General features: G+C 36.9%; 1 protein-coding gene and 1 long non-coding RNA gene across 2 annotated transcripts in view; one reads left to right on the forward strand and one right to left on the reverse strand.

Annotated features, from left to right (window-relative positions):
* The first annotated feature begins 2743 nt into the window (after positions 1 to 2743).
* LOC136794427 (uncharacterized) overlaps positions 2744 to 14570 on the forward strand; it is a 152927-nt gene continuing 141100 nt past the window's right edge. The window contains exons 1-2 of the long non-coding RNA XR_010841197.1: positions 2744 to 4487; positions 5694 to 5784. This is a non-coding gene — a long non-coding RNA (uncharacterized lncRNA). The remainder of the gene's footprint in view (positions 4488 to 5693; positions 5785 to 14570) is intronic.
* Positions 12558 to 14289, reverse strand: GK2 (glycerol kinase 2). The gene is given in 2 exon segments (XM_059066116.1): positions 12558 to 13452; positions 13454 to 14289. Coding segments are annotated over 2 exon segments (1731 nt in total).

Below are 14570 nucleotides of genomic sequence, written 5' to 3' on the forward strand. Positions count from 1 at the left end.
TTATTCCCATATAAGTAGAACCATACAATATTTTTACTTTTGTATCTAACTTCTTTCACGTAGCATAATGTTTTCAAAGTTCACCTATGCTGCAGTGTGTATCAGAATTTCATCCCTTTTTAGGTCTGAATAATATTCCACTATATGTACATAATGCATTTTGTTTATCCATTCATCTGTTAGTGTACATTTGGGTTGCTTCCACCTTTCGGCTGTTGTGAATATGCTGCTACGAACATTGGTGTACACATGTCTGTTTGAGTCTCTGCTTTCAATTCTTTTGGGTATATACCTAGAAGTGGCATTGCTGGATCATATGGTAATTCTATGTTTAATTTTTTGAGGAACCATCATACTGTCTTCCATAGCACCTGCACCATTTTACCTTCTAACCAGCAATGCACAAAAGTCCCAATTTCTCTACATCCTTGCCAATACTTCTTTTTTTGACGATAGCCATGCTAATGGGTGTGAAATGGTATCTTTTTGTGGTTTTCATTTTCATTTCCCTAATGACCAACCATGTTGAGCATCTTTTCATGTGCTCATTGGCCATTTGTATATCTTCCTTGGAGAATTGTCTATTAAGCCCAACTTTTACATGGGTTGGGTTTTTTTTTTGCTTATGTTTTTATTGAATGGTAGCATTTCTTTATATATTCTGGATATTAATCCCTTATCAGATATATTATTTGCAAATATTTTCTTTCATTCTATGTGTTGTCTTTTCATTCTCTTGATAGTGTCCTTTGATACAAAGAAGTTTTTAATTTTGATAAATCCTAATTAATTTATTTTTTCTTTTTTTGCCTGTGCTTTTGGTGTTATATCCAAGAAATCACTACCAAGTCTAATGTAAGAATTTTTTTAAATGCATTTTCATAGCCTAGAAATCTTGATTACATAACTTCTCTTTCCACTCGTTAGTTATACTTTTCATATCCTCTTAATTACACAAAGGACATCTCGGTTGCCAAATAATGCCTTAGTTTTTAAGCCTATAATTATAATACACATAATTAAGCCTGTACTGGGTCTATGATTAGTATTTCCTTTTTTTAGGAACTTTATTGAAATTCAATTTTAAAGATATAGAAACCAAAGAATCACCCAACTCTTCTGTCTTTATATTCTATTTGGCAATAGTTATACTGACAGTATTTATAGCAAACTCTTATGTGGGGCTTACCCACTACCAGGAATTGATCTAAGCTCTTTACATACATTAACTCATTTGCTCCTCAAATAATTCATTTATTCCATAAAACTATCATTATCATTATCATCATCACCATCCTCATCTTCATCTTCATTTTACAGTTGAAGAAACTGAAGCACAGAAAGGTTAAGTAACTTGGCAAAGTTCACACAGTAAGCGGTAGAGCCCAGCTCTAAACCCAGTAGTCGATGCCCTACTGCTACTCCATGCGTTCTCTCAATAATGAAAGCTAGTGGTCAAGGAGGGACAGACATGAGATTTTTATCATGTTACTTACCTCAACATAAACCTTTTGTGGAGCTCTAGTCCCTACAGGAAAAAAAAAAAAAAAAGACATGTTCTTAGCTTGATATTCAAGGTGCTTCAAAATCTGGCTCCAACTTTTATTACCCACTGCTTTCCAACATTATCTTGCTCTGTTTAAACTGATAAGCTTAAAAACTGTGGAACTTGTCTCTGATGCTATTGCTTGTATTATTTCCCACAAGTAAGTTTATTTTCATTTCTCCATCCTTATCTATTGATATCCTATCCATCTTAGAAGTCTGGTTCATATCTTAGAAGGCTGGTTCTGCCATTATATTTTCCTTCTAATTCCAGATACAAGTGTCCTTTCCCTCCCGTATCACCTACTGCATATGCAATCCATTCATTTGCACATTCATTCATTCATTCATTCACTAAATAGTACTTTTCAAATACTGCCTTACTTCATGGCCATTTCTGTATGTGACTTATTGCCACTACTAGATTATAAAATCTTGGAAGGCAGGTATCATGTAGTTCCCACTTTTATATTTCCCATGGTACCTATGGGGGTACCATACGGGGAACTTAATAAATATTAAGGATTGATTCATTGATAAGCTGAGTTATATGAACAAACTAAGATTGGCATTCTGATTTTTATGAGAGATTATTACTATGAGGATAATCCCTCTTTATTCATAAACTTCTGTCATGATCAATGAGAAACTAAGGATTAGAAAACTCACATATGAATTAACTACTGTATACTAAACTAAGCACCAAACTAATCAGGAAAGAAGAAGACAAAGGATAATGAAATCTTGATTTTGTAATAAATGGTGGGCATTGTGGACTGGATATAAGGACTTTTTTTTTTAAAATAAGGAAATTTGGGAGGGAGGGATAAATTGGGAGATTAGGATTGACATAAACACACTGCTATATTTAAAATAGATAACTAACAAGGACCTACTGTATAGCACAGGGAACTCTACTCCATACTCTGTAATGACCTACATGGGAAAAGAATCTAAAAAAGAGTGGATATATGTATATGTTTAACTGATTCACTTCACTGTACACCTGAAACTAACACAACATTGTAAATCAACTATCCTCTGATAAAATTTTTTTTAAAGATAAAAAGTAAATAAATAAGGAAATTTGATAAAGTTGACTGAGGTAGAGTTATTTTTAGAATAATGGAGTAGGGTTAACTTAAATTAATAAAAAGCAATACACAGAATGAGTACTATTAAAAATGGAAGTAACTAGGATTTAGAAGATTTTTGAAAAGTTACAATGCAATAACTGATTTTTTTTGTTTTTTGCAGTACGCGGGCTTCTCACCGCTGTGGAGCACAGGCTCCGGACGCGCAGGGTCAGCGGCCATGGCTCACGGACCCAGCTGCTCCGCGGCCTGTTTAATCTTTCCGGACCCGGGCACGAACTCGTGACCACTGCATCGGCAGACGGACTCTCAACCACTGCGCCACCAGGGAAGGCCGGCAATAGTTTATTTCTAAGACAGGTTAATGATCATTCTTCTCAGACCTTTAAATCTCACCAAGAATCCATTTTTCACCCCTAAATAATGAGGATAACATCTACTTTTTAAGATGAAAGAATGATATTTATCCTGTGAAAGAGAAAACACCATAAACGAAGTCTTATTTTACATCTCTAATTTTGTCTGCCTAGAAAAAGTGCAGAGATTCTCTTTAATATGACAGCTTCCAGGAAGAGACATGGTAAGAGAAAAAGATCACAAGTGAGTACACCTAGAACAGGTGAAAGACAGAATATAGGTATTCGGATGTTAAATGCCAGGCTGCTTAGCTTACCTGTGAAATGGTTGCAATTAGCACATTTAAAGCGGTAAGGTAAAATGAACAGTTTTCTGTTTTCAAGAGAAGTGTGGCAACGTGGATCCCCCGCCCACAGGGCGGCGCCTCAAAGCACAGACATAGCGAAGAGAGGCCGCGTGGCCCCTGCTGGCCACCGTAGGGCACCAAGCTGCGGGCTCTGAGTCCTAGTCCGTCTCAGACACGGGCCCGGAGTCAGGTCTGTCACACAGCCAGCAGGAAGATGACTCTCCTCCTTCCACCCTTCTCCACGACCCCAGAGCAACTCTGAAATGAGAGTGTTGACATGTCGAATAGACTCTGATCTTTGGAGATGCGAAAAGGAATGCATAGCAGAAAATTAGGCATGAACAGCTGGAGAACAAGGTCGCGGCAGAACTTGAAGACACCAGCATCCTGGAGGCTCGAAATGTTGCCTCCACCGTCCAGATTCACAGTTATTAAGAACCTGTGTAGCAAGATTGAAAGGTCAGAGTCCGTAAACATTCTCTGATGTTGAGCACCTGTAACCAAGCAGGACCGCATGGGGCCTTCCCAAGACGGGCCTTCCCCCATATCCTCTTCTCTAGTTCCTCTCTGAAGTACCTAGATAATAGTATTTGATGCACATTTCCTGAGTCGTTTTGCAGATATAAAACCCCCCCTCTCCAACAAATGGAAGATGTTAACTGCTTGACAACCAGGAGCACATAGCCCCAAGCCTCCCGGAGCCTAAGGGACTGATAATGTTAACCCCTGTGTCACCACTCTGCTACATTACTATCAGCCAGTCAGAGAATTGTGCACAAGCTGATCACACACCCTGCGACCACCCCGCCCCCACCCCCAATCTGGCATTTAAAAGCGCTTTGCTGAAACCCTTCAGGGAGCTCGGGGCTTTTGAGGGTATGAGCCACCTCGTCTCCTCGCAGGGCCTTGCAGTAAACCTTTCTCTACTCCAAACTCCGACGTTTCAGTTTTTTTGGCCTCACCGTGCATCGGGCACAGGAACTTGCATTAACACAACGACTAGAGGAAGAAGAAGCTCAAAGAATGTTCATAAGAACAATCAGAGGGGCTCTGAAAGAACGGATAGCTGGAGATCTGCTCCACTTTCCCCTTGGTGCCTCTGAACAGCTCCTGCAGCTGTGAGACCTAGAAGGCTCTGCCTGGAGGTAAGAAGGCCAGGGGGCTCCCTTTGGGGATTGGTGTGGGGGGATTTCCAATAGGTCTGGGGTGCTGGAAAAGAAATAATAAATTATGTAAAATCAGAGACAGAGGTGGGAAGAGAACAGGAAGGGAGGGAGAACCATGGTGGAAATGTAGAGGTAACATTTGAGAGATGGGACAGGAAAAGTTAGGTTACTCTAGCATATCTGGTACCATTAATTGTGATGCCTGAACTAAAAAGAGTGTGAACAAAAGGGAAGAAACAGAGAGAAGAGACTTTTAAAGTCAGTTCCCCTAAAGTGGTTCCCTGGAACTTAAAACAGTTCTGAATGTTGAGGGGAAAATGCTATGCAATTACCACTGCATTTCTAAGTATTTCTAAATCTGATCTTAGAGAAAACCAGCAGTTTTTATTTTTAAAATTGAAATCTTCGAAGAAAATTTGGCATACGTATACAAGAAAGTTCGGCTAGGTTTTAATCCCAACACTTCCAGGCACAAAACAGCCCTAACACCTTGGACCATCACCACTTCTGGACCCCAATTTCTAAATATTTAAAATGAGGGGCCTGAGGTATAAGATTCCCAATTTCTAGCTAAAATTCATTAGGGACCTGTTTTAAATTTAAAGTTTCATCTCTCTTAGGTTATCTTCTTTTGCAGTCTCTAACATCTGGAAAATGCAAAGTAAATGTTTCTGTTCTGCAATGACATCACAAAATGAGACATGAGGAGATGCTATGGAAACTATTTTGTAAAGATTTATACCCTTTTTGTAGGCATTGTGTGATTCTCATAATATACACTGGAGCTGGTATGAGAAGGTGAAACTATAGTGAACTTATAGAAACAAATAGAGGAACATACATATAAACAGGCAAAGAATGCATTGACAGCAATAGAGCTGAAGTGTGGAAGCTGTGAGGGGATGAATGAAAGATAAATGATCTTCCAAGTACTCATCTAGACAAACATTTGGTACATAAGTTTTTTGATACAATTGTAATGAAAGTCATTCTTCTCTATGGAACAACAGGCCAGATCTTTAGCACATTGCTGCTTGGTGCCCAGTGGGCAGTGTGTGCCTGATTGCCAGTGCCAATTTTTAGCGCATGTTCATCTGCAGGATATTAAACAGATTGCCGTCCTTTTGATGTTTGTGAATATGAGTAGTAAATACCATATGATATGACTCAATGGATTTGTTTCAGGGAAAAGAAAAAGACAAAGAGGAGGGCGAAGGAGGAAGAGGAGGTGGAAGAAGAAACTTGCATCTCTCCCTGAAATGAAGGGATGAACTAGGTAAGTCTGAAAGGATATCAGTTTTTTGGAGATGAGTAGCAAGCTTTGTATCTAGAAAGGAGTGGTACCTCTACCAGCGCTCTCCCAATTTTCTGGCATGTTTAATGACTAAGGAAATGGCTCCCCAGAGAGTCTGTAAACCTTGTTTTCAGGAATAGAAAATCACTGGAGAATAGAAAATGATTTTATTATAGTTCAGAGTCTTCCAGAATGTGCCTTGCTTAAGTGGCCATAAAAATTGTATGTGTGTGTGAGTATGTAAGTATGCACCAAATTATTTGTTGAGCAAGACATAACTCTATCTTTGGTAAGAAGTTCATAAGTTATTATTACCTTTTCTTTCATCTTGTAAAAAGTCATAACACAGCTGTTTGAGGTATACAAAGCCCAAGAACAGCCCTACCAGCTGGGTGAAGCTAAAGGAACATTATAATATAAAAACTTAGATTTTAATCTTACTCCCAGCATGTTTGTAATGACATCTAGTAAGTTATTTAAACTTTTCACTTCTTTTGTATTAAAAGATGTTGAGCTACAAGCTTTCTTATTAAGTCCCATCCACCTGCAGGCTCTTCTTGCATCATGATAGTAGTCTTGGAGTTTTCATTGAGAACACTGTTTTTGAAAATACTACATTCTAGGCAAGTAATCATATTCTTCTGATGAATCATCTCCTCAGTTCTAAAGCTATACCCTTTTTGGATTGGGAAGGTGATTTTCTTGTTCTTTTCCTCATTGTTCTCAACTGTGAAGCTGAGCTAATGGTAGGTATCTGTGGCCTATTTAAAAAAGAGCTGAGAAGAAGTGGTCAGTTTATTCGGTAAAATATACTTCAGGCCAGACAAACCTTATCTTACAATGAGAGAGAGAGATATCGATCCTAATCAAAGCTTCCTGCTGCAAGGTGTCTACTCATCCCCTGCTGTGGTCACTTTGCTAAGTCATACAAAGGTGGAAACAGGGGCATGCAGTTAAGTAGGTTGCCTACTTCAGTTTAGGGTAAAACCTAGACAGATCAGAGGTATCCTCATCTGCAATCATTAGAACATTTTTATCTTGGTTTTTGCCTAGCTCTCTTTTGAAGCTCCTAGTATAGACATATAATGTCTCCTCACTGTTTTGGGTTTGCAAATGTTTTTCAAGCTTGGATTTCCTATGACACTTGAAAAACATCCTTTAATAACTGAATAGGAGAAAGATTTGTGGATTATTTACAATGAACTGAATTTCATAGTTAGTTGAATATAAGATTATTAACAGTCTTATCACCCTCTACTTTTTTCCCACCAAAGGTCAAGGCCTTCTTTTCTTTTCTTTTTGTAAAATAAATCAGTTTGTTGAGGGCTGATATGATAATGAACTGTAATGTATGCTAAACACATAGAGGACAAGGATCACATGATATTTCTCCAACGCTCAAATAAATCTGGCTATAAAGGTTGTTGATGGAAACTATGGGGGAATATTTAAATATTAACTTTATTAAGTTTATTCATTTTGTTTTGATCGAAACACTCAGAATGGACTATAGCGCTGTCATTTCCGTGGGAGACTAAAGTAGGTGACTGTCTGTGATGATACTGTATTTACTCTAGACTTTGCTGGAAGATTAGGGGATCTTATTTGTTCTGATTAAAAAGAAAACAGTATGGTAAAAAATTTTCCATATCTAACAGTCATAGAGTAGGTTTATAATGTTCCACCTAAACGCGGATTGTTTAATGTAACGTTTATACTGATGTATTGGGAAAAGGGCTTACTGGTGAGTGAATCAGTAGCTTCCCTGTGAGCTTATGAGTATGCATAGCAAAATAATAATATAAGCACCAGAAAACAGGCACAAACAGATAATAATTTAGGATTCTCTACCAGGTGAGGAGGGGAAGATGCTTATCCCTCTAAGTTTGATGTCTATGGCTGCCACTCCTAAAGCTGATTCTACATGGATACCATATAGGGTGTCCCTAATTAGATTTAATAGTACAGCTTGTTTCTCTTTGGATAACTTTAACATCCCTTTCCCTTCATGGCCTTCTTTGTTTCTTCTCTCTTGTCCTCCTTACTGACCCTTCTCAGCCACGACTTGTTTTAATTCACAAACTGTATCTTTGGAAAACAGTATCAGAATTAGATGCTTTTCATTCTCCTGCTTAGTGTTTGAGTTTATGCTCTCTCACACGTATGCCTGACATTAAATGATGACTGCTGTTTTATAACGTGCATGTGATGAGAGGCCATCGTCATAATGTAACTGTGTAGTTCTGCTTAGTGGCAATATAGAGAAATTATTAATTAGCTAATTTTATAATAGAATATACAGAAGCTCCTTTATAGCCTTGGGACAAAGTACTGTAATTTACCAATATAATGTAAGGTAAATTATGGAAGTGAGACTTATAAAAGCAAAGATATAAAAAGGAAAAGATATAATCACAGGAGTATAATATTGAAGAAGTGAGAAAGAATGAGATACTGAGTTTGAGGACGTTTAGTCTAATTTTCTTATGACATCTTTGTTTGTGACTCTTCATAAAGTCAGTTGCAGTGGGTCCCAGACTGAGAATTATGAACAGATAAGTGAAATGGGAAATTAATTTGTTTTCAATGATACTAGACATTATCATGTATTTTGCTAGACTAATCACATAAATGACTTCAAATAAAGCTCACAGACCTTCTAGAGATAGGCACTGGCACATCCCATGCTAGCAGACTGTAGAAGCAGAGGATATATCAGTATGCATAATAGAGAAGATCAAAGAATTAACCTACTTGAGCAAACTTTGGTTATATTCCTTCAGAGTTTGAGGTAAGCTTTTCCTCTTTTTTTTTTTTTTTTGCGGTACGCGGGCCTCTCACTGTTGTGGCCTCTCCCGTTGCGGAGCACAGGCTCTGGACGCGCAGGCTCAGCGGCCATGGCTCACGGGCCCAGCTGCTCCGCGACATGTGGGATCTTCCTGGACCGGGGCACGAACCCGTGTCCCCTGCATCGGCAGGCGGATTCTCAACCACTGCGCCACCAGGGAAGCCCTTTCCTCTTTTTTAAAACAGTTTTATTGAGGTATAATTGACATATAATAAACTGTACATATTTAAAGTATTCAGTTTGATTAATTTTAACATAAATATTCACCCTTGACACATCACCATAATTAATATAATGAGCATATTCATTCCTCCCAATTTTTCTTTGTGCCCCTTTGTAATCATACCTCCTACCCCCTGCTGCCCAACTCCTCATTCCCATCTCCCCGCCTGTCCCCATCCCCCAGTTCCCAGGCAGCCACTGATATGCTTTTTGCCATTATGTAATAGTTTGCATTTCCTACAACTGTATATGAATAGAATGAAACACTACATATATACTACTCTTTTTTGTCTGGCTTATTTCACTCAGCTTAATTATTTTGAAATTCATCTATGTTGTAGTGTGTATCAGTAGTTGCTGGATAGCTTTTCATTTTATGGATATACCATGGTTTGTATATCCATTCACCTGCAGGTGGACATTTGAGTTGTGTCCAGTTTTGGGCTATAACAAGTAAAGTGCTATGGAAAAATCTTTGTATAGACATATGTTTTCATTTCTGTTGGGTAAATATCTAGGATAATGTGATAGATGTATATTTAGTTTTTTGAGAAACCATTAAACTATTTTCTAAAATGTTTGTAATCATTTTACATTTTCAGTAGAATCATATGGGAGATTCAGTTCCTCTACATCTTTACCAAACTTGATATGGTTTTCTTTTTAATTTTAGGCACTCTAGTCAGTGTGTAGTTATATCTCATGCAGTTTTTCTTTCTTGGTTGTTAATATGGTGAAGTATATTGATTGAGTTTTCTAGTTACACTGATTCATTATCCTAGCTTCCCCCTAGTTGGTCATGATGTCTTATCCTTCTTATGCATTGTTAGATTAATTTTGCTAAAACCTTGTTTAGAATTTTTACATCAGTGTTTATAAAGGATATTGATTTGCAGTTTTTTGTTTTGTTTTGTTTTGTTTTTCTAATGCCTTTGTCTGGTGTTGGAATCAGATTAATGCTGTAATCTTGGCCTCATAGAATGAGTTTGGAAGTGTTTCTTCCTTTTCAGTTTTCTGGAAGAGTTTGTGTAGAATGGGTATTATTTCTTTATCATTGAAGAAATAACTCCCATTTGGACTTGGAGTTTTCTCTGCCAGGAGGTTTTAAACTAGGAATTCAATCTGTTTAATAGATATAGGGCTATTCAAGTTATCTGTTTTTTCCTTGAGTTTGGTAGCTTGTGTTTTCAAAGGAATTTGTTCATTTCAGCTGACTTGTCAGTTTACTGGGATAAAGTTTTCATAATATTCCTGTATTATCATTTTAATATCCTTAGGATCTATAGTGATATCACTCTCATTCCTGATATTGATAATTTTTGTCATCTTTTTTATTAGTCCAGTCTAGGCTTAAAGGTTATCAATTTATTGATATTCTAAAAGAACAAATTTTGGTTATATTGATTTTTGCTATTGTTTTTCTATTTTCTATACCATTGATTATTGCACTCCTCTTTATTTTTTCTTTTCTATTACTTTGCATTTAATTTGTTATCCTATTTCCAGTTTCTTAAGATTGAAGCTGAGGTCACTGATTGAAACCTTGTCTCTCTTCTAACATAGCCCTTTAGTCCTAGATATTTCTAAGTACTGCTTTAGTAATATCTCATAAATTTTGATATGTTGTGTTTTCATTTTCATTATGTTCCAAATATTTTCTATTTTCCTTCTTTATCTCTTCAACTCATGGATTATTTAAAAGTTTTAAATTTAGTTTCCAAATATTTGGAGATTTCCAAAAACTTTTTATTGATTTATAATTCCAATGTACTCAGATGGCATACCTTATATGAAATCCTTTTAAATTTTTTGAGTCTTGGTTGATTGCCTAAATTAGATCTGTCTTGGTAAATATTTTATATGCACTTGAAAAGAGTATGTATTCTCCTACTGTTGGGTGGAATGTTATATGAATGTCAATTAAGTTATTTGATAGTATTGTTCTAATCTATATCATTAATTTGTCTACTTGTTCTATCAAATGTTGAGGAAGAGATATTGAAATCTCTTACTATAATTGTAGATTTACCTCCTTTTTCTTTCAGTTCTATCAGATTTTGCTTTATGTATTTTGAAGCTCTGTTATTAAGTATATATATGTTTAGGATTATTATATCTCTTTAATGAATTGACCCTTTTATCATTGCAAAATGACCTTGTCCATCACTGGTAATATTCTTTGCTTTGAAATTTACCTTCTGATATTAATATAGCCACTTCAACTTTCTTTCCATTAATATGAGTATGGTATATCTTTTTAAAATCCTTTTCCTTTTTGACTATTTTTTTCTCTTTTTCTAAAATATGTTTCTTGGAGGCAGTATATATTTGAGTCTTTCTTTTTTATCTAATATGATGATCTTGCTTTTTAATTGAGGTATTTAGACCATTTATATTTAATATGCTTATTGGCATGGTTAGGTTTAAATGTATTTCCCTACTATTGTTGTCTATTTTCTTATCTATTCTTTTTTTCCCTTTTCATCTCTTTTCTGTCTTGTTTTGGATCAAATGAATATTTTTATAGTTCTGGCTTATGTACTAAATTTGCTTATTAATTCTAACTTTTTGTTTTGGTATTTTAGGATTTAGAGTACTTAATTAACAGTGTAACTTCAAATGATATTATATCACTTCCCATATAGTATATGAATCTTACAGTATTTATTACACTTCCATTTATCTACTTCCAACTTTCTTGCTATTTTTGTTTTCTTCTGCATATGCTTTAAACTATACTATATAATTAGTTTCATTTGAGCAATCAGTTCTTTTTTTTCTGCTTGAAAATAATGCTTACTGTAGTATTCCACAGTTTTTTTTCCTTTTTCTTCCAGCATGTATCCAGCTAAGGCAATTAAATTAAAAAGTAAGTGGTAAAATACAGTTAAAATCATAATACATGTTGTTTTGTATCAATATAAAACATATAAATTTTACATACCACCTCTTTAAAAAAACTTTTCTCCTGATAAATAGTATGCATGCCCATTGCTCGCTCTCTCTCTCTCTCTCTCTCTCTCTCTCTCTCTCTCTCTCTCTCTCTATATATATATATATATATATATATATATATATATATATATATATATATAAATGTTTACCCTAAAATATTTATGTAAGTACTGGTCCACTTAAGACTACCCTTCTTCTAAGCTTCATCGATGGTCTCTCTATATGAAGTATATAAGCATATATGTTATACATACCAAGTAAACTACATAAAATAGAAATATGAAAAGAAAAAACAAAGGAAAACATGTCCTTCCTATAGGATTTACCCAGAAAATTAGTGCAATTAGTGAGGACATGTAAAATGTCTGGAGAATTTTGATGAATATCTTCTAGGAAAATAGCTATGAGAATACTAAATTTCTATTATAAAAACTTATGTTTCCATTAAACATTCAGTGAAGGTATTGTGGTCTCCCTAATATGTGCAAAAGAGGACTTTGGGATCCATTCAAAACAACAACTACAATAAGATGTCCCTCAGTTTTAGCAGGTTAGTTACACCTCTTAATCAAGTGCGTGTAGTACAGAGAACCAAATCCTGGTCCATAAGTGTTAGAAAATGTTTGATGAAAAATTCCATAGACAGAATCTGCATATTCTATATTTTAGAGGGAGTGGAACAGGATTTCACGACAGTGGAGGGGGTTGACTCCCTGTGGTTGGCCTGACCTTAACTGCTGATGTTAAAAAACACACCAAATGTTTCTGCAGTGTTTTCTGCTGTAATTTGTTTATTTCTAGCCATAGGTTTACTTGTAGGGTATCTTGCTCCAGTTAATATTATCATGCTAGTCACTATAAAAAAACCCAAGGGCAGAATAGAGAACATAGTAGGTTCACTACTTTCAGGAGGCTGAGTTGTAACCCAACCCATTGACTTCATCACAGCTTTCTTCCATGTAGAATAACGAATTTCACTTTCTGTGGCTTTTATCTGTGGTTCAAACCGTTCCATCATGACCATTGACAAATCCTCGGGTTTAAGACTCCAAATGTCTACTCCTTCTGCAGCTCCTGCTGCCATGGCAGCTCCCAGGGCAGTTGTTTCAGGCATGGAGGCTTTTATTACTGGAATATGCAGAATGTCTGCTTACAGTTGCATAAGAACTTTGTTGTTGGTCATTCCTCCATCCACCTGCAAATGACTGAGTGGAATTCCACAGTCATGGTTCATGGCATCCAAAATCTCTCAGGTTTGGAAACAAATAGCTTCTAATGCAGCAAAAGCAATATGACTTTTATTGGTGAACTGAGTGAGACCACAGATTATCCCTCTTGCAGTGGGCTCCCAATAAGGTGCATATAACCCTGAAAAGGCTGGGATGAAGTAGCAGCCATAAGAAGTACCTACTTCTTTAGCAAGTTTTTCACTTTCTTCTGAGGTCTTTATAATTCCAAGATTGTCTTTCAGCCAGCAAATAACAGCACTGGCTATAGCAACAGAACCTTCCAATGCATAACATACTGGCTTGTCTTTGCCTAGCTTGTAAGCCACTGTGGTGAGGAGGCCGTGTTCAGAAAATACACACTTATGACCTGTATTACAGAGTAAGAAACAGCCTGTCATACGTGTTTTTGGCTTGTCCTTCCTGGAAGCACATTTGTCCTACTAATGCAGCAGACTGGTCCCCCAAACATCCAGATATTGGCACACCTTCCAAGACCCCAGTTTTCATTCGGCCATAGATCTCAGAAGAACTCCAGACATTTGGAAGAATGTCCATTGGAATTTCAAAAAAGTTACACAGCTTTTTATCCCATTCTAAAGAATGGATGTTGAAGAGCATTGTCCTACTTGCATTTGTTACATCTGTACAATGGATACCTCCATTAACTCCTCCTGTCAGACTTCAGATAAGCCATCAATCAATGGTACCAAAAAGAGCTCTACCTTCTTCAACAGCCTTTTGAACTTTTCTCACATTGTCAAGAATCCAACGAAGTTTTACTGCACTGAAGTAAGTGCTAAGTGGAAGGCCTGTCTTGGACTTGATGAAGTTATTATTTCCTGGAATTTTTTTGCTAAGAGTCTCAACAGTAGACTGGGTTCTTAGATCAAACCACACCACAGCATTGTAGAGTGGCTCTCCAGTTAATTTGTCCCAGATAACAGTGGTTTCCCTCTGATTGCTGACACCAATAGCTTTTATGTTGGATATATCAATACTGAGTTCTTGAAGTTTCTCACATGTTTTCTCTATACATCCATAAACTGACTGAAGAATTTCCTTAGGGTCTTGTTCTACCCATCCTTCTTTTGGGAACTCTTGGGTTAATTCCACTTGATGGTGACTAAGTAGTTCCGCTGTTTTTGAATTGAAAACCGTAAAATGAGTGGAGTCAGTACCCTGGACCACTGCCCCCACCAACGGCCCCACAACTGCCGTCTTCGGAGCTGCCATGAAACCAGTAGGTGGGCTCAGCTGCTCCGGTGCTCAGCAGCTCTGATGCCGTTTCCCCAGTGATGGAGGTGTTGGTGGGGGTGGGGTACGCAGAACATCAGGAGGTCAGGAGCGTCAGGATCATAATGCGCAGGCTCAGTAACTGCCTAGGCTGAACCTGAACTTGGTTGGGGCATGCTTTGTCCTCTAACCGGCGCTGCATCTTTTCACCCCCACTCCTTTGGCTCGCACTCCACCCACAACCACTCAATTATCTTTTAAGGAGATTTAAGCTTAAAAAA

This window comes from Kogia breviceps, chromosome 6, assembly GCF_026419965.1.
Source record: "Kogia breviceps isolate mKogBre1 chromosome 6, mKogBre1 haplotype 1, whole genome shotgun sequence".
NCBI lineage: Eukaryota > Metazoa > Chordata > Mammalia > Artiodactyla > Physeteridae > Kogia > Kogia breviceps.